The sequence below is a fragment of the Amblyraja radiata genome, chromosome 20 (genome assembly GCF_010909765.2).
Source record: "Amblyraja radiata isolate CabotCenter1 chromosome 20, sAmbRad1.1.pri, whole genome shotgun sequence".
Taxonomy (NCBI): Eukaryota; Metazoa; Chordata; class Chondrichthyes; order Rajiformes; family Rajidae; genus Amblyraja; species Amblyraja radiata.
In genome coordinates this window covers 21,703,025-21,723,720 of record NC_045975.1, presented here as the reverse complement: position 1 = coordinate 21,723,720, position 20,696 = coordinate 21,703,025, and the positions used below count along the sequence as shown (strand labels likewise).

Genomic DNA, 20,696 nt, shown 5'->3' with positions numbered 1-20,696 from the left:
GGAGACCCCCGGTTTGATTCTGACTACGGGTGCTGTCTGTACGGAGTCTGCTCATTCTGCCTGTGACCACGTGGGATTTACCCAGGAGCTCCCGTTTCTTCCCACATTCCATTGTAGGTTGATTGGCTTTGGTAAAAAACAATTGTAAATTATCCCTAGCGTGTGCAGGATAGTGCTAGTGTACGGGGACCGCTTGTCAGCACGGACTCGGTGGGCCAATGGGCCTGTTTCCACGCTGTATCTCTAAACTAAACTAAACATCTGCGGTGTCTGGTGACCTGTAAATTACCTGGTTGTTTTAATGCTGTGATATTTACTGAATAGATGGATTAATCATCAGGTTTTCATCTTGTGGCAAAGGCCTGTTTTGCAATGATGTATATATCTTTATTTCTTTTCCAGGCAGTCCGAATATTGAAAAGTAACAGGAGCCTCACGCTTGTTGTTCTCACCGGTGCGGTAAGTATTGGACATTTTGAGAATAAGAGAATGGTTGCTTTTAAAGGTTTTGTTGGGGGTTTTAGTGAAAGGCAGAAGATACAGAAGCTTGAAAGCACGCACCACCAGACTCAGCAACAGTTTCTTCCCCTCTGTTATTCGGCTTCTGCAAGCTCCTTCCATAAGCTTGGGTACGGTCTGCTTCACCATTGTGGACTTTGTCTCTGGAACTGATGCGCTACAATGCTGACGACTATATTCTGCACTCTGTATCTTCCCCTTTAGCTCCAACTATTGTACTTGAGTTTGACTTGATTGTATTCATGTATGGCAGGGAGACACGGTGGTGCTGCGTTAGATCTGCTGACATCTCTGGGTGCTCCAGTTCCCTCCCACACCCAAAAACATGCAGGTGTGTAGGCTGCAACTAGGTTGACTTTTCGTTTCTCCGTTCAATTCAGGGTAAAGAACTATTCCAGAGTGAAGAAGAACGGATGAATGACTATTACCGACATGAAAGGGAACGGCAGGAGCTAATGCAGCAGAAAAGGCTTGCGTTGGAAACCAACAAAATTGTGAAGGAACAATTAGAGAAAGAGAGGCAGTAAGCTGACCCCTCTACATTTGCTGCTTTATATTTAACAATAGATTCTTTACATTGTGCCCTTTTTCAAACTGACATTATGCCATTTCTCAAGTTGAATGCACCATATCACAATGTTTAAAAAGCATTTGGTCAAGTACATGGATAGAGATAGAGGCCATATGCAGGCAGATAGGACTAGTGTAAATGGGGCATGCTGGGCAGTGTGGGCAAGTTGGGACAAAGGGCTTGTTTTGATGTTATATGACTGATGTAGCATGGAAACAGGCCTTTCAGCCCATCTAGTCCACGCTAAACAGCAATCACCTGTTCACACTATCCCACTTTCTCATCCACTCCCTGCACTCTAGGGGTAATTTTACAGAGGCCAATTAACTCACAAACCTGCACTTCTTTGGGATGTGGGAGGAAAATGGAACAGCTGGTGGAAACCCACACAGTCACAGGGAGAATGTGCAAACTCCACACAGACAGCAACATAGTCAGGATCGAACCCGGGTCTCTGGCGCTGCGAGGCTGCAACTCCACCAGCTGCACCACTGTGCCTATGGGAGAAGGGCCCCAACCTGAAACGTCGCCCATCCATGTTCTCCAGCGATGCTGCCTGGTCCACTGAGTTACTCCGGCACTTTCTGTGGGGTTTTTTGTAAAGCAACATCTGCAGTTCCTTGTTTCTAAATCCAAATGCCCAAAGTGATAATTACTAGGATAATTAGGGAAACCCACAGTCACAGGGAGAACGTGCAAACTCCACACAGTCTCTGGTGCTGTGAGGCAACAGCTCTACCTGCTGCATCACTGTGCCACCGATATGATGACTCATTATACAACAGGTTTCTATCGTGAAGGCATAACAGTGTGTGTTCAGAATAGGAAATGTCAGCTTTCATTTTCTAATAGAGCACTTTTGCTCAGTGCATTATGCAAACAGTTCAGCTTTCAATTACTTTGAGAGATTACAGACTCTTGACAAACTCTCATCTAAGCCAGACGGCAGGTTGGCTGAAAATCTAGATGACTCATTTCCTTTTCACTTGTGTTCAGTCCTATAATTTTTCATTCTAACAGCAGGCAATTCCATTCCACCCTAATGTAATTCAAAAAATAACAAATCATATGCTATTGTATTCTACAAGAAGGATTTTGCAACAAATGTACAATAGTTTCATTTATTTATATTGTTATAAAGGAAATTGAATGTGTGGGGAATGGAGGGATGTGGATTACGTGCAGGTTGGCACAGATAGAAACATAGAAACATAGAAAATAGGTGCAGGAGTAGGCCATTCGGCCCTTCTGATAGATAGAAGAGCTGCCCATTCACCTGAAGAAGTCTGACGAAGGGTCCTATCCGCGTTCTCCAGAGATACTGCCTGCCCTGCTGTAGTTACTCCAGCACTTTGTCCTCTTTAGTGAATTTCTATATTGGGTTTTAGGTTTTGTTTCTCATAATCATCGAATAGGTCGGGTTTTATTGTGGTATCTCGCCCCCCAAATTTCACAGGATGCCAATAAATCCCAATACACCACTAACATTTAGAGAGTCATACATCATGGAAACAGGCCCTTCAGCCCAACTTGGCAACACCAACAAACATATCCCATCTTGAGACCCAGGACCGTTGGAGACAGCGGTGGAGGGTCAGAGCGGTGAGGGCTTGAATCGGGCACGGGGCTTGTTCTCACAGAGACCCAGGACCGTTGGAGACAGCGGTGGAGGGTCAGAGCGGTGAGGGCTTGAATCGGGCACGGGGCTTGTTCTCACAGAGACCCAGGACCGTTGGAGACAGCGGTGGAGGGTCAGAGCGGTGAGGGCTTGAATCGGGCACGGGGCTTGTTCTCACAGAGACCCAGGACCGTTGGAGACAGCGGTGGAGGGTCAGAGCGGTGAGGGCTTGAATCGGGCACGGGGCTTGTTCTCACAGAGACCCAGGACCGTTGGAGACAGCGGTGGAGGGTCAGAGCGGTGAGGGCTTGAATCGGGCACGGGGCTTGTTCTCACAGAGACCCAGGACCGTTGGAGACAGCGGTGGAGGGTCAGAGCGGTGAGGGCTTGAATCGGGCACGGGGCTTGTTCTCACAGAGACCCAGGACCGTTGGAGACAGCGGTGGAGGGTCAGAGCGGTGAGGGCTTGAATCGGGCACGGGGCTTGTTCTCACAGAGACCCAGGACCGTTGGAGACAGCGGTGGAGGGTCAGAGCTTACCAAATCCCGTAACGTTCCACACTCCATAGGGAGGGTTTCTGGGGAAGCCGCTGATTGGTGGGAGCAGACTAGAGGAAGCAGCTGATTGGGTGCAACCTCAGGTTAGCATTTCTGCTTTCTGGTTAAAGGTACAGTGATTTAGTAAGGGTACGGTGAGCTAAGGGAGGCTAGGGAAGCGGAAAATCAAAATGTGACAGGAGGATCCAGAATGTGTGAAGATAAAGCTCTAGATGTAAAAAGGGCAAAAACGGAAAGGAAGGGTAGTAAAAATCATCTGAAAGTGCTTTATCTAAATGCGCGGAGTATTCAAAATAAGATAAATGAATTAACGGTGCAATTAAGTATATATAGTTATGATATCGTGGCCATTACGGAGACATGGCTGCAAGGGGATCAGGACTGGGAGTTAAATATAGAGGGGTACTCGACAATTAGAAAAGATAGACAGGAAAGAAAGGGAGGAGGGGTGGCCCTTTTAATAAGGGAGGGAATAACGGCAATGGAGAGGAAGGATATTGCGTTGAAGGATCAGGATAGTGAAACAGCTTGGGTACAGATAGAGAATAACAAAGGGAAAAAAACACTAGTGGGTGTAATTTATAGACCTCCAAATAGCTGTGACGCTGTTAGTCAGAACATAAATCTGCAAATAGTTGACGCATGTAAAAAGGGAACTGCTGTAATCATGGGGGACTTCAATTTTCATATTAATTGGGCAGACCAAACTGGGCAGGGTAGACTAGGGGAGGAGTTTATAGAATGTATTAGAGACGGGTTCCTAGAACAGTATGTCACGGAACCGACAAGGGGGGAGGCAATCTTAGATCTGGTCCTGTGTAATGAAGCAGGATTAATTAAAAATGTCATAGTTAGGGACTCGTTGGGAACAAGTGACCACAATATGGTCGAATTCCATATTCAGATAGAAGGGGAGCAGGTTGAAACTCAGGCTAGGGTGCTTAGTCTAAATAAGGGGGATTATGAAGGTATGAGGACTGAGCTGATCAAAGTTGACTGGGATAGCAGACTCAAGAATCAGACGGTACATGAGCAGTGGTGTACGTTTAAAGGTTTACTGTATAACCTTCAAGATAAATTTATTCCTATGAAGAAAAAAAGGGGTAAGGGTAAGAACAGTCAGCCATGGCTCAGTAAAGCTATAAAGGATAGTATTCGGCTGAAGGCAAGGGCATACAAGGTAGCCAGAGGTAGTGGGAGGGTAGAGGATTGGGAAGCATTTAAAGGTCAGCAAAAAGTAACTAAGAGATTAATTAAGACGGGGAAAATAGGCTATGAAAGGAATTTAGCGAACAACATAAAAACTAATAGTAAGAGTTTTTATAGCTATATAAGAAGAAAAAGGGTGGTTAAGGTGAACGTTGGTCCATTGGAGGGTGAGACTGGAGAGTTGTTGGTGGGGAACATGGAAATGGCAAAGGCATTAAACGAGTATTTTGTATCAGTCTTCACCATAGAAGACACAAAAAATATTCCAACGCTGGATAAACAGGAGGCGGTAGGAATGGAGGAGCTAAATACTATTAAGATCACCAAGGAGGTGGTATTAGGGAAATTAATGGGACTGAAGGAGGATAAATCCCCTGGACCTGATGGATTACATCCAAGGGTCTTGAGGGAGATAGCAGTGGGGATTGTGGATGCATTGGTGATAATTTTCCAAAACTCCCTGGAGGCAGGAACGGTCCCAGTGGATTGGAAAATGGCCAATGTAACACCTATATTTAAAAAAGGAAGTAAACAGAAGGCGGGTAACTATAGACCGGTTAGTCTAACATCGGTGGTGGGTAAAATGTTGGAGACAATTATTAAAGATTCACTAACGGGCCACTTGGATAAACATGACTTCATCAGACAGAACCAGCATGGTTTTGTGAAGGGGAAGTCGTGTTTAACGAATCTGCTCGAATTCTTTGAGGAAGTGACAAGCCGAGTGGATAAAGGGGAACCGGTGGATGTGGTATACTTGGACTTCCAAAAGGCTTTTGACAAGGTGCCACATAAGAGACTATTGCTAAAAATAAAAAATTGTGGGATTGGGGGTAATATATTAGCATGGGTAGAGGATTGGCTAACGAATAGGAAGCAGAGAGTGGGGATAAATGGTTCATACTCGGGATGGCAACCGGTAACTAGCGGGGTTCCGCAAGGGTCGGTGCTGGGACCACAGTTGTTCACAATTTATATAAATGATTTGGAGGAGGGAGCCAAGTGTAATATATCAAAATTTGCGGACGATACGAAAATGGGAGGGAAAGTAGGGGATGAGGAGGATAGGAAGAGTCTGCAAAAGGATATAGATAAGCTAGGTGAGTGGGCAACAACTTGGCAGATGAAATTTAATACTAATAAATGTGAAGTCATTCACTTTGGGGAAAAAAATGATAGGGCAAGTTATTTTCTAAATGAGGAGGAGCTGCGTTGTAATGCAACGCAAAGGGATCTAGGGGTGTTAGTACATGAATCACTAAAAGTCAGTATGCAGGTGCAGCAAGCAATCAGGAAGGCCAATGGAGTTTTGGCCTTTATTGCTAGGGGGATTGAGTATAAAAACACGGAGGTCTTGCTGCAGCTGTACACGGCATTAGTGAGACCACATTTGGAATACTGTGTACAGTTCTGGGGTCCATACTTAAGAAAGGATGTACTAGCCCTGGAGGCAGTGCAGCGAAGGTTTACAAGATTAATTCCTGCAATGAGGGGATTGACATATGAGGAAAGGTTAAGTAAGCTGGGACTCTACTCTTTGGAGTTTAGAAGAATGAGAGGCGATCTCATTGAAACGTATAAGATCGTGAGGGGCCTTGATCGGGTGGATGCACCGAGGATGTTCCCAATGATCGGGGAGGCTAGAACTAGGGGACATAGTTGCAGAGTGAGGGGGGGCTCTTTTAAAACTGAGATGAGGAAGAACTTCTTCACCCAGAGGGTGGTTAGTTTGTGGAATTCACTGCCCCAGGGAGCAGTGGAAGCAGAAACGTTAAATATATTTAAGTCAAAAATAGATGGTTTTTTAGCTGCCAAGGGGATAAGGGGCTACGGGGAGAGGGCAGGGATATGGACCTAGGTATGGTTAGTACAGTAGACCTGAGTGATCTCCTGGACAAGTGTCGATCGCCTGGATTGGGGTCGGAGAGGAATTTCCCGGATTTTTTTCCCGAATTGGACCTGGGTTTTTATCCGTTTTTTTGCCTCCCCCAGGAGATCACGCGGTTCTTGGGGTGGAGAGGGGTGATAGCGGTATAAAGGGGAGGGTAGTGTCTTGTGTTCTGTGTCTTGTGTCTACTGTTTGTGGGTAAGTGTGTCTGTTTAGTGTTCAGCCATGAGTGAATGGCGGTGCGGGCTCGACGGACCTGGTGGTCTACTCTCGCACCTACTTTCTATGATTCTATGATTCTATCTTCACTAGTCCCACCTGCCAGCGTTTGGCCCATATCCCTCTAAATCTAACCAATCCATTTACCTGTCCAAATATTTCTTGAACGTTGTGATAGTACCTGTCTCAACTACTTCTTCCGGCAGCTCGTTTCATACACACAACGCCCTCCCCCCCAATTTCCTATTGAATCTTCCCCACCCCCTCACCTTAAACCTATGTTCTCTGGTTCTCCATTCCCCTACTCTGGGCTATTCCCTACTCTATTTAAATCTAGTATATGCCACAAGATACCACAAACAGCTGTGTGAATAATAGGCAACAATGCGTTCAAGTGGGTCTCTGGCATGTGAGGCAGCAACTCTACCAACAGTACCACTGTGCCGTTCCAATTGGTCAAAATAATGGGATACCTAAAGACTTTTACTGTTAATAACATGGGATTCTGTATCATCTTGAACAGAGGCGACACAATGGTGCAGCTGGTATAGCCGCTGCTCACGGTACCAGAGACCCGGGTTCGATCCTGACTACGGATGCTGTCTGAGTTTGCACGCTCTCCCTGTGACATTGTGGGTTTTCTCTGGGTGCTCTGGTTTGCTCCCACATCCCAAAGACATGGGGATTTGCTGGCTAATTGGCCTTCCCCTAGTGTGTAGGGAATGAATGACACAGAAAGTGGGATGACTCGGCATGGACTCAGTGGGTGGAAGGGCCTGTTTGCATGGAACGTGCCTGGAATGTGCTGCCAGGGGTAGTGGTGGAGGCAGATATGATAGTGGTGTTTAAGAGACATTTAGATAGACACATGGAAAGGCAGGGAATGGATCTTATGCAGGCAGAGGAGATTAGTTTGCTTTGAAATCATGTTCAACACTGACATTGTGGGCTGAAGGGCCTGTTCCTGCGCTGCACTGCTCTCGGCTTTAAGAAGCTGTTGCATGGATTATACAAAACACAGCTGTTAATCTTGTATTTGAAAGAGAACAATGCTGTAATTTTAAAACAATTTTTCATATTTTAGAAGGAAGTTGGAGATAACACAGAAAACTGCAGAAGAACAAGAGAGATTTCAAAAAGAAATTGAACAGTAAGTGTTCATAGTTAATAAGTTCCTGGAGTAGAATTAGGCCATTTGGCCCATCAAGTCTACTCTGCCGTTCAATCATGGCTGATCTGTCTTTTCCTTTCAACCCCATTCTCCTGCCTTCTCCCCATAAGCCCTGACACCCGCACTAATCAAAAATCTGTCCATCTCCGCCTTAAAAATATCCATTGGCCTCCACAACCATCGGTGGCAATGAATTCCACAGATTCTTTCACCTTAAAGCTATGCCCTCTAGTCTTTGATATTTCCACCTGGGGGATAAAGTTTCCGACAGTCTACCCTATCTCTGTCTCTCATAATTTTATATGCTTCTATCAGGTGTCCCCGAAACCTTTGGCATTCCACGTGATCCATATCCCTCCTTTCCCTGCCTATCCATGTGCCTATCCAAAAAGCTCTTAAACGCCACTGGGTTCTTTCATTAGGTTTCTTTCAAGGATTCACTTGGATAATGTCAAAACCATTCCATTTGTTGACATTCCTTGTGTTAGGATCTTTCTCTGTGCCATTGAAGGTGAAGAAACTCCAGGTTGTGCAGAACACAAGAATGATTTTTCCACTGTGTATGGAGTAGTGTGATTTGTCTTCCCTGCAGGATTGAAGTGCAAGAACAGAAGTTCAAGAAGGAATGGGATGAAGACTGGGGAGAACGGGATCGGGGACGGGAGCAACCCAGAAGTCTAATGTCTACAGGAGCTGATATAATTCCACATCCTCCGCCGGAAAGTAAAAGTAAGATACTTTTGTGCTGAAAGAAATTTGGAACGGCACAGTGGTGCTGCTGGTAGAGTTGCTGCCTTCACGCCAGAGACCCAGGCCCAATCCTGACCTCGGGTGCTGCCTATGTGTGGAATTTACCCATTTTCCATGTGATCGCGTGGGTTTCCTCTAGTTTCATCCCACAATCCGTGGGAAAAAATGTAAAATTGCCCCTAGTGTGTAGGGAGAGGATGCGAAAGTGGGATAACGTAGAACTAGTGTGAACAGGTGATCGATGGTCCGGGTGGACTCTGTAGGCCGAAGGACCTGTTTCCATTTTGTAACTCTAAATAAAACTAAAAATCAATTACTACATTTATCACAAGTTTATCGGCAATACATTTTTTTGATGTGCTTAAATTGATTTAAACTTTGGGAATCAAACTTATATCCTGATGTACAGGTGGCACAGCGGCACAGAAGAGTGGCACAGTGGCACAGCGGTAGATTTGCTGCCCTACAGCAGAGAGACCTGGGTTTGATCCTGACTACGGGTACTTTCTGTACAGAGTTTGTATGTTCTCCCTGTGACCGTATGGGTTTTCTCCAGGTGCTCCCATCTTCTGCCACATTCCAAAGACGTGCAGCTTTCTTAAGGGCCTGTCCCATGAGCATGCGACCTGCATGCGGCAAGCGCGACCTAAAGGGCCGGTCCCACCAGCATGCGCTTGCATGCGCAAGCGCGACCTAACATGGTCGCTTGAGCCGTACGGCATGCGGCAAGCGCGACCAAACCAGAAGCGGGAGCCGCGCGGAGGTCGAGTGAGTTACACAGCGTCGAGGCGGCTGCGGGCTGGCAGGCCGTTGCCGCGCGGCATTTTTATACACGGTCAGTTTTTCAGAGCCCCGTGCGATGTGGGGCCAGCTCAGCACAACTCCATACGGCTCCAGCGATCGAAGTGGGACCGGCCCCACGAGGCCATACGTAAATTGTCTTCTGTAAATTGCCCCAAATGTGTGGATTTGAACGAGTATATGGACTACCGCAGTTCATCTATAGTATATGGGTGATCGCTGGTCTGCGCTGACTCGGTGGGCCAAAGGGTCTGTTTGCACACTGTATCTCTAAACTAAACTAAATGTATCATAATCAGCTTCAAGTAACTAAAACACAATCTAAAGGTTCTTCAATTACATATTTGCAAATGTTGTAAGAAATTTGAAAGATTCTGAGAATTTGGAGAAAGTCTAACAACTGGTTTATGAGACTTCAGACAGTGAATGACACATTTAGAAGTCTGGTCAGGTAGTGAACTAGATGGCTGTAAATCAACAAGATTGCTTCAATTTACGGCTCTCAGTTGAAGAATAGTCTGCAATCTTCACTAGGGAATGCACAGCAACAAGAAAGAACAAAATGGAATGCAAAAATCATGTTACTGAACACGTCTGAGATTAGTTTGGTTTCTGAGGTATTTTTCAAGGCCAAGTTAAAGCTCGTCAATCTTAGTATTTTTAGATTATATAAAATAATTTGCAGATCCAACTTGACTAAAGAGAGGTCAGAACAGTGGCAAGTTGCATCTGTTTTCCCTCCCAAACTCACGGTGCTTGTTCATGTTTTTGCTGTGAACCAAATTAGGCTTTAGTCTTTAGAGATACAGCGTGGAAATGTGTCCTTCGACCCACCGAGTCCGCGCCAGCCAGCGATCCCCGTGCACTAACACTATCCTACACACTGAGGACAATTTACAATCTTTACCGAAGCCAATTAACCTACAGACCTGTACATCTTTGTAGTGTGGGAGGAAACCGGAGCACCCGGAGAAAACCCACGCAGTCACGGGGAGAACGTACAAACTCTGCATGCATAGTCAGGATCGAACCCGGGTCTCTGGCGCTGTAAGGCAGCAAATCTTCTGCTGCGCCACCCTGCCACCTTAAGTTGTGGGATGCAGTGGGGTGGGGGAGAGCAGTAGGAGTCTAGATTGTCCTTGTCATCTTTGATAGCCGGTCTCCACTGAACTGCTGAGAACTCCTGATTTAACTTGCCTTTTATTGCAGCAAAGAACTTCCGGTGGCGACATGCTTTGTTAGCAGTCGCAAACTTTTTAGCTCCGCTGAAAAAATCGCGATTTTTCGCGTTAAAATCGGGTCAGGAGGTCGGGACCGTTTTTAAAAACTTACCGGAGTCTCATGTCGCGGTGCTGATGACGTCATCAGTAAGCGCCGTGAATTTAACGGAGGGAAAGGCATTTTAAATGAAAAAAACGTCTCCAGGTCAGAGCCCACAGAGGAAAGCTACAAAACACCTGCTGAAGACTCAGGAACACCAAGAAACTGCAAAACTGACCTCTGGAGTGGACTCTGGAATGGCTACACGATCTAAGACTGAGATGACCACAAAAGAGAAAACCGAAATGGAGGAGTTAAAGAACTCGGTAAGAGATTTGAAAAATGAGTTGAAAGCTGGAAACTTAAATTTGATGGAAAACATGCATGCATTTATTAATGCTGGTAATGAAAAAATACTTGAGTGCATTGGGGCTCTGCAAAAAAAAGTTGATGATGTGCAAGAAGAATTAACGGAGAAAATTAATAAGGTGGCAGAAGAGTCCACAAAGATGTTTGAGGCTGTGCATGAAACTGTTTCTGCAAATGTAACTGCAGTGAAAGATATAAAAGCTGTTGTGGAAGAGATGGCTGGAGAGATGCAGACGATGAAGTTAGAAATAGACAGCCTCAAGAGCCAACTTACAAAGGTTTCTGATAAATATGTTGACCTAGAAGCTCGCTCAAGACGTCAAAATATACGAATACGTGGAGTAAAAGAGGGAGCTGAGGGGGACAATGCTCGTGGGTACACTGCCAACCTAATTAAACACGTGCTCAATCTATCTGAGGCACCTGTAATTGAAGAAGCACATCGACTACCCAGAGTTAAACCAAAATCTCAAGGAGAACATGCCTACCCAAGACAGATCATAATCAAACTTCGGGATATCCCAACAATGGAAGCGCTGATGAAAAAGATCAAATACGGAGAGAACATGATGTACGGAAATGATTCTATTAAACTCCTACGGGACTACCCTCACGAGATTGTTCTGAAGAGAAGAAAGTTCTCACAGACCAGAGAAGCTCTTTATGAGGTCAAGGGTGTCAGATGTGGAGTATATTATCCGGCCAGAATGCGTATTACTTTCAGGGGAATCTCAAAAACATTTATTAACTCGGTGGAATCTCTTAAATACGCTCAAGAAATCGTGGCCAAGGCAGCAACAACTGAAGATTGATCACCAAGACGTCATGAACAAATTAATTTGCTTATCCCCCCAACAAGAATATCACAAGAAAAGTGAAATAAGCGAACAACACCAATCTTTAAAAATTACTACACGCAACAGATTTTCCAAGAGACGTGTCTAGACATTATTATCTCGCCTTGAACATTGCGGAATCTAACTCAAGGACATTCTGTGCTCAAACGAGGAAAGACTGATAACATGGGAGTGAATCTGCTGAGCTGAGAGCGAAAAACATCACATGGCTTATACAGTTTTACAAAATATTGAGAATTAATAATTAATAACTAACAATACTAATATAGAAATAGCAACTGAAACTGATAAAAATTAATAATTAATAATTAACAACTAAAAATTCTAATATAGAAATAGCAACTGAAACTGATAAAAATGTGTTGCCTGCTTTATAACGCAGACAACCGTAATCACATATGTTCCGCAGCTCGAATGGGGAGGGGAGGAGACTCGGGCACCTGGCACAGTTCCAGGAGCCTGACTTCGGTTAACCCTTTCAACGAACAAATCACTTTTAACAATACTAAAACCATTTACAAATAGTTAAGAGATAAAGAGTGAGGAATATATGTAACTTAATACATGATTAGATTTGATAAGTTGGAATGAAACATATATATATATATACTGCAACTGGGTGAAATAGAACTTATTTGGAAACGGTACCGACCCCCTAGGGTTTGGGTAATAAAGGCAGCGGGGCTAATTTTTTTTTAACATCTACACCGGAAGCGATATAGATGTCGTACCCCACAGACGAGTGGGTCACTCACTACGGTGTCCGAAACTCAGACACCGTAAATTTATTTGATATACTTTTTTTTTTTATTATCACAATATGTCACATCTATGTGTTTTCTTTTCAAGGACAATCGCAGAGGGGAACTACCAAGGAAGTCTATATTATAAATGCTCCCAAAATAACCAGAGTCCTGAGGTATGAATGCACCATAATAAATAAGGTCATCAAAATAGGTAGAAATGTATGACGACAATCAAAAGAAAATGGGAGGAATCACACTATGCAGTTGGAATATAAGGGGTATTAATGAACCTATTAAAAGGGGCAAGATACTAGCTCAGTTGAAATCATACAACACGGATATTTCGTTTCTACAGGAAACGCATCTTAAACATCAAGATCAGACGAGACTGAGGGCGAACTGGATAGGCCAAACATTTCACTCTTCATTTACTTCCAAATCTAGAGGTACCGCTATCATTATTCGTAAAGGAATTCCATTTAAATCAAAGAATATTATTTCAGATAAGGAAGGGAGATACCTTATAGTAGCAGGAGAGATCAATAATACGCCAATTACGTTGGTAAACATATATGCGCCCAATTTTGATAATCCTCAATTTTTTAATAAAATTCTGAATATAATTGCAGAATGTACTTATCAAAATGTCATAATTGGAGGAGACTTTAACTGTGTTTTAGACCCTTATCTAGATAAATCGATGCAAAAACAAAAAGGTAATAGGAAATCTAAAACCAGTGAACTTTTACATACATATATGGAAAACACAAATATAGTAGATGTGTGGAGGATTGCAAACCCGACGGGAAGGGATTATTCGTTTTATTCAACGGTGCATAAAACATACTCACGGATAGACTATTTTCTTGTGGATACAAAATTAATTCCGCACACTATGAACCCTAAATACCACACTAATGCGATCTCAGACCACTCCCCGCTAACTTTTGTTTTAAAACTAGAAGGAATGTCTATGAATAAATCGTTCTGGAGGTTTAACTCGCAAATTTTAAAAGACCCACAAGGGAGTATATATTTAAAAAAACAGATGGACCTATTTTTTGAGATAAATGATACACCAGATATATCCCCCACGCTATTATGGGAATCCTTCAAAGCATTTATTAGAGGAGTCATTATTTCATTTCAAGCTTATCAAAATAAAAAGAATAAGAATGAACAAAGACATTTAGAAGAACAAATAAAACAATTAGATACAGATAATGCTAAAGATCCAACTATGGATAAACATAATAAAATCCTATTATTGAAATTCAAGCTAAATAAATTACTGTCAGAGAAAGTTATAACATTATTTCAAATTACAAAACAAGAACACTTCGAATTCGGGGATAAACCCCACAAACTTTTAGCACGCCAACTGAAAAAACGGGAAAAAGAGAATGCAATATTAAAGATTAAATCAGATAGAGGGGAATTATTAACATTACCCAAGGATATCAATAAAAGATTTGCTCAATTTTACCAGAATCTATACACATCTAAAACGTTAATAGACAATAATAAAATTTCAGAATTTCTAGATAACTGTAACCTACCACAATTAGAACTGAGGGAACAAGAGGAACTGGGAGCACAAATTACTTCTAAGGAGATAGAAGACACAATAAAAACACTAAAGAATGGAAAAACACCAGGACCAGATGGATTCAGTAATGAATTTTATAAATCTTTTTATGACATAGTTACTCCACGATTACAGAAAATGTATACATATGCTTTTGAGGAGCAAAGCTTACCTGAAACACTAGCAGAATCAACGATCATATTAATACTTAAAAAAGATAAAAATATAGAAGAACCAGGTTCATATAGAGCTATTGCTTTGTTAAATACGGATCAAAAAATAATAGCGAAAACACTAGCCAGTAGACTAAGCAGGTATGTTAGTAGATTAATAAATGAGGATCAAACAGGATTTATACCTAAGAGACATTCATTCAATAACTTGAGACGTTTGCTTAACATAATGCACTCACATAAATCTCACGACCAAGAGTTAGCTATCATCTCACTGGATGCAGAAAAAGCGTTTGATCAAGTAGAATGGGATTATATGATTAAAGTATTGCAAAAATTCCAATTGGGAGAGAACTTCATTGCATGGATAAAACTATTATATAACAAACCTACGGCTAGAATACTAACTAATAATATATTATCCTCGAAATTTGAACTATCAAGGGGCAATAGACAAGGTTGTTCATTATCTCCGCTGTTATTTGCTTTGGTAATTGAACCCCTTGCTGAAAAAATAAGAACACACCTGGATATTTACGGTTATAATACAAAATATTCAAATAACAAAATATCCCTATATGCCGATGATGTACTACTGTACATCACAAAACCACAAATTAGTATACCGAATATATTAAATTTAATTGAGGACTTTGGATCCTTTTCAGGATATAGAATAAATTGGAACAAAAGTGAAATTATGTCGATAAAACCAAAAGACTCAACACATCTCAGGAAATTCCCCTTTAAAATAGCTACAGAAAAATTCAAATATTTGGGAATTGAAATTACTAGAAATTACCAGGATATGTTTAAAGCCAATTATAATCCCCTACTTAAGAAATTAAATAATTTGATTAAATTCTGGAAAACACTTCCGATGTCCTTAATAGGCAGAATAAACGCTATAAAAATGATTTTCTTACCACAAATTCTATACCTATTTCAATCAATACCTATATATCTCCCAAAAAAGTTTTTCAAAAAATTGGACTCAGACATTACAAATTTCATATGGGATTATAAACCCCATAGAATACAAAGAACACACCTTAATAAACGAAAAGAGTGGGGGGGTCTAGCGCTCCCTAACTTTATGTATTATAATTGGGCAGTAAATATTAAAAATATGATTCACCTGCTGGACAATTCTGCCCAGCAGGCGGACTGGATTGTAATGGAAAAAGGGGATTGCTCCCCGAGTAATATAGGAGCGATTATCCTCTCACCAATAAATCTGAATAATAAAAATTATAATAAAAACCCAATTATACATAGCACAATTAGAACATGGAAACAAATAAAACAGAATCTAAAATTAAGAAACCTATCTCTCTCAATACCAATAGCCAATAACCCATCGTTTAAACCATCAATCATAGACAAATCATTTATACATTGGGAAAGAATGGGAATCAAAACGCTCGAAGATCTGTATGAAGTGGGAAAATTACTATCATTTCAACAACTACAACTGAAATATAATTTGAAAAATAACCAATATTTTAAATATCTTCAAATTTGTGATTATTTGAAAAAATACACAAAAGACTATCATAATATGCCTTCCGACTTACTGGATGAAGCAATGAAGACAAAGGCGGAATCAGCTAACTTAATATCGTACTTATATAATATCATTTTAAACATAGAAATACCCACAACAGATGGAATTAGAAGAGACTGGGAACAAGAATTAGCTATAAAAATTTCAAAAGAGAGCTGGGATAAACATTTACTACAGGTGCATAAATGCTCGATCAATGTACGACATACGCTTATCCAATTCAAAACATTACATAGACTATACTATTCAAAAACTAAATTAAATAAAATCTTTCCCAATGTTTCACCAATCTGTGAGAAATGTCTGTGTCAAGAAGCTACCATAGCGCATTCTTTTATTTTTTGTACAAAAATCCAAAAATTCTGGCATGGAATATTTGATATTTTTTCAAAATTAATTAAAATAAAACTGGTACCAAAACCAGAATGGATCATTTTTGGGATATCGGAAGATATCCCTGAATTAAACGTGTATCAGAAGAATTTACTCAATTACGGGCTAATAATGGGAAAAAAGCTCATACTTAAATTCTGGAAAAATGCGCCCACACCAACAATAAAAATGTGGATATCAAATATGTTTGAAACATTACATCTGGAAGAGATGAGATTCCTCTTAGCAGATAAAGCAAACCAATTCCAAAAGACGTGGTCTACGTTTATGGACCTATTACAAGCATGAGGTGCAATAGTAATTTTAAATAAATAAATAAATAAATAAATGGTATCAGGACCTGGCATTGGGAGATAAAACAACAAAAACAGACTTGGTTGGTAGTCTTTCTGCGGAGTTTAATGTTATAATAGAGCGATTGTCCTTACTTTCTTTTTCTTTCTTTTCTAGGGTCTACTTTCTTACTTTACTTCCTTCTCTAACTTCTTTTCTAAGGGGCTTTCTTTTCCCAACACTCTTCTGCACTTCACAACTCTTGCGCACCTTCTTTACTTTCCTTACTTCTATCTTTTTTTTAAAGCTTTAAAAAAAAAAAAAAATGAAGCGGTACAAAAAATGTATTAAGATATATGTGTTGTGTGTTATTGTAATTTACCGTACTTCTAATAAATAAAAAAAAAAAAAAAAAAAAAAAAAAAAGAATTTCTCGGCTCAAGTACCTGACTCAACCATGGGCACCAACACAAAGAAAACTAGACAAGAAATTACAATAAATGTCCAGCTTAATTTACTGAACATTTTAAAGATAAAAATATTATCGAAACACCTAAAAAGGGTTAAACATTCATTCACATATTTCTTACAATAAATACGATGAAACATGTCAGAAGTTTTGCCAATCTGGGTTTCTCAAAATCATCAGTTGATGTAGAATCAGTTCTCAAAAAATGACCTCTTTCTTACATTAGGACTAATGCTTGCAGAGAAAATAGACGGTAGAAATATTATTATTGTTTAGTTTAGTTTATTATTGTCGCGATACCGAGGCAGGGTGAAAAGCTTTTTATTGCGCGCTATCCAGTCAGTGGAAAGACTACATGATTACAATCAAGCAGCCCACAGTGTACAGATACAGGATAAGGCATAATGTTTAGTTCAAGATAAAGTCCAGTGAAAGTCCGATTAATGATAGTCCGGTGGTCTCCAATGAAGTAGATGGGAGGTCAAAACTGCTCTGTAGTTAGTGACAGGATGGTTCGGTTGCCTGATAATAGCTGGGAAGAAACCTAGTGGGGTTTATGGGGTATTGGATCAATCAGAGCTTTCTCGGATTAGAAATTAGCTCCAACGTGATCTACCACGCACAGTTCTGTGACGTTTCTCAGGTTACTTTTGCCTCAGAAGGAGAGAAATGTTTGTGCTGAACCAAGTCTTGTTCTTGCCCTTCCTTTACTTTTCTTTCCCAGAAGACACAACGACCGACGATCACACTCAATTAACAGCGGATGAATTGACAGAACAAGCTGTGGAATTGGGAAAGGATCAGGTTTGGTGGATAATTTCATAGCTGAGGGCTTGGGATGGTGCACTGTATTCAAAAATTCCACCTGGCAATCAAAAAAGCGTGTTAGGTTAAATTGTGATGGTGTGTGTGAGACTCACCTAACTACACTTATTTAGTTCATGTCTCCCAATTCTGTTTTGCCCAGCTCAATGACAGGGTACTGATTCTGGATGATCAGCCATGATCATATTGAATGACAGTGCTGGCTCGAAGGGCCGAATGGCCTACTCCTGCACCTATTTTCTATGTTTCCATGTTCTGTCCAATTACTAACACTATTGTATGAAACTAATATTTCTCATCCAGTGACCCAAGAAGCTGCAGATACTGGAATCTTGGTCAGAGCACAAAGGGACTCAGTGGGTTAAGCAGCATCTGTGGAAGTATTGGACAGACTCAAGAAGGGTCCCGACCTGAAGCCTTGTCTGTCCATTCTCTCCACAAATGCTGCCTGGCCCGCTGCTTTCTTATATAGAATTTCTCCGGCAAAATTCATTACTATCTTCCATGGATCACAAATGTCCATGAATGTGTATTAATTCTCTGCTTATAAATATGATAAGACCATCTCATAATGTGACAATCATAATTGAATTTGCAATCTGAAGATTTGTCATAATTTTCAAAACACGGACCTCAACATTCCAAAAAAGGTCATTTGGGGTATTATTATGTGGAGTTCTGGTTGCCCCATTACAGGAAGAATGTGGAGGATTTGGAGAGGGTGCAGAGAAGGTTGACCAGAATGCTGCCTGGATTCGAGGGTATGAATTACAGGGAGAGTTTGGACAGACTTGGATTGTTTTCTCTCGAACGTTAGAATTCAGGGTGCTTTGATAGAATTATATAACATTTTCAGAGGCATAAGAGAGTGGACAATCAGAACCTTTTCCCAGGGTGGAAATACCCAACCCTATGGGTGAGGGGGGAAATTTAATGGTGATGTGCGGGGCAAGTTTTCTACACAGAGAGTGGTGGGGGTCTGGAACACCATGCCAGGGGTGATGGCGGAGACCGATACGATCGTGGCATTTAAGAGGCTTTTAGATAGGCATGTGGAAATACAGGGAATGGAGGGACATGGATCATGTACAGGCAGATGAGAACAGTTTAACTTGGCATCATGTTCAGCACAGACATTGTGGGCCGAAGGGCCTGTTCTTGAGCTGCACAATTCTATCTTTAAAAGTGCCAGCATTCTCCCCAGAACTGTTGGAATTCTGGTACAGAAGTGCCTCCAAGTTTGGGATTCCCACATATGCTTGCCTGAATGTGAAAGTGCCTGTTGTCCACTTCCCCTGGTGATTTCCTGACTAATCTCCAACATGGAATACGCCACCACCACCAAGCAAGATTACAATTGCATACTCTCACCGGAAGAGTTGTGGGCATCGACATAAAGAAGTTATCGTGCAGTATTTCACCTATATTTAGCTCAAAGTAATTTCAAAAAGTGAGACCATTCAAAATTTCTGTGTATGAAGAAAAGTGATGAAAAGATGCACAATAAGTTGAAAGTTACAGTATTAAAATGCACAAATATTTGCAGGTAGAATGTTAAGATGTATAGATGCACAAGACGTTGCAGGTAAAAATTTGTTCAGCATTGCATAAAGGTTAATCAATTTTCTTTCCCAGTAACTGATTCTCTGCTGTCGGTCTGGCGACGTCACGAAGAGTTGTATCACATCAATATTGGTGGGTGAGCCACTGCATCCTTGTTCATTATCCTAACTGCATTTCTTTTCTTTTATTCTTAGCAATTGGTTGGTTTTATCAATACGAAGGCAAATATCCCAGCACACCAAAGGTAGAGGGTGATAATGGTCTGAGAACTTGCTCTGGTTTATTCTTTGTGGACTGGGATTGTTTTTGTTTGTATCTTTCTCATTCTGCTATGTACCTCTGCAGTTTTTCGTGAAAAAGTTATTTCATCACTTTGACGTGGCATATCGAATGTCCGGGGAAGTATAAGTTCATAGGTCTCAGGAGCAGAATTAGGCCATTCGGCCCATCAAGATTAATCATGGCTGATCTATCTTTCCTTCTATTCCTATTCCTCTGCTTTCGCCCCATAACCTCTAACCCTTACTAATTAAGAATCTGTCAATCTCTGCCATTAAAAATATCCATGGACTTGGCGCCCACAGCCGTCTGTGGCAATGAATTCCACAGATGTTCTCTGACTAAAAAAATGGACTCCTCATCTTTTTTTTTAAAGGTAGGTGTTTTAATTCTGAGGCTATGGCCTCTGGCCCTAGACTCTCCCACTAGTGGAAACATCCTCTCCACATTCACTCTATCCAGGCCTTTCACTATTCGGTACGTTTTGATGAGATTCACCCTCATCCTTTTAAACGCCAGTGAGTACAGGCCCGGTGAGTACAGGCCCGGTGAGTACAGGCCCGGTGAGTACAGGCCCGGTGAGTACAGGCCCGGTGAGTACAGGCCTCAAATGCTCATCATGAGTTAACCCTTGAATGCTTGAATACCTGTGTTTAATAATCAAAATCATTAGACGATGTAGCTGACTTAATGTCAAAGTGGGAAGTAAAGCCATAGGGTTATCTAACTTGTAGAAACAAGGAACTGTGACATTGGTTCATGCACAATAGGACACAACGTGTTGAAGTAACTCAGCAGGTCAGACAGAAGCTTTGAAGGGAATGGACAGGCAATGTTTCAGCCTGAAGAAGGGTCCCGACTAGAAACATCAGCCTGAAGAAGGGTCCTGACCCAAAACATCGCCTGTCCATTCCCTTCAAAGGTGCTGCCTGACCTGCTGAGCTACTCCAGCACTTTGTGTTTTAATTCAAGAGCACAGCTTTGCAACACTTCACGTACATTGTGACTCTGACCTGAATGCTGTGGTGCT

The 20,696-nt window shown here is 41.6% G+C and overlaps 1 protein-coding gene across 2 annotated transcripts in view; it reads left to right on the top strand.

Moving 5' to 3' along the window:
• Positions 1-20,696, top strand: part of ush1c (USH1 protein network component harmonin) — a 110,419-nt gene that overhangs the window by 42,149 nt on the left and 47,574 nt on the right. For both annotated transcript variants that reach the window (XM_033039000.1, XM_033038999.1), the window contains exons 11-15: positions 403-459; positions 900-1,042; positions 7,667-7,732; positions 8,346-8,482; positions 17,724-17,803. In XM_033039000.1, coding sequence (XP_032894891.1) covers positions 403-459; positions 900-1,042; positions 7,667-7,732; positions 8,346-8,482; positions 17,724-17,803 — 483 coding nt within the window. The remainder of the gene's footprint in view (positions 1-402; positions 460-899; positions 1,043-7,666; positions 7,733-8,345; positions 8,483-17,723; positions 17,804-20,696) is intronic.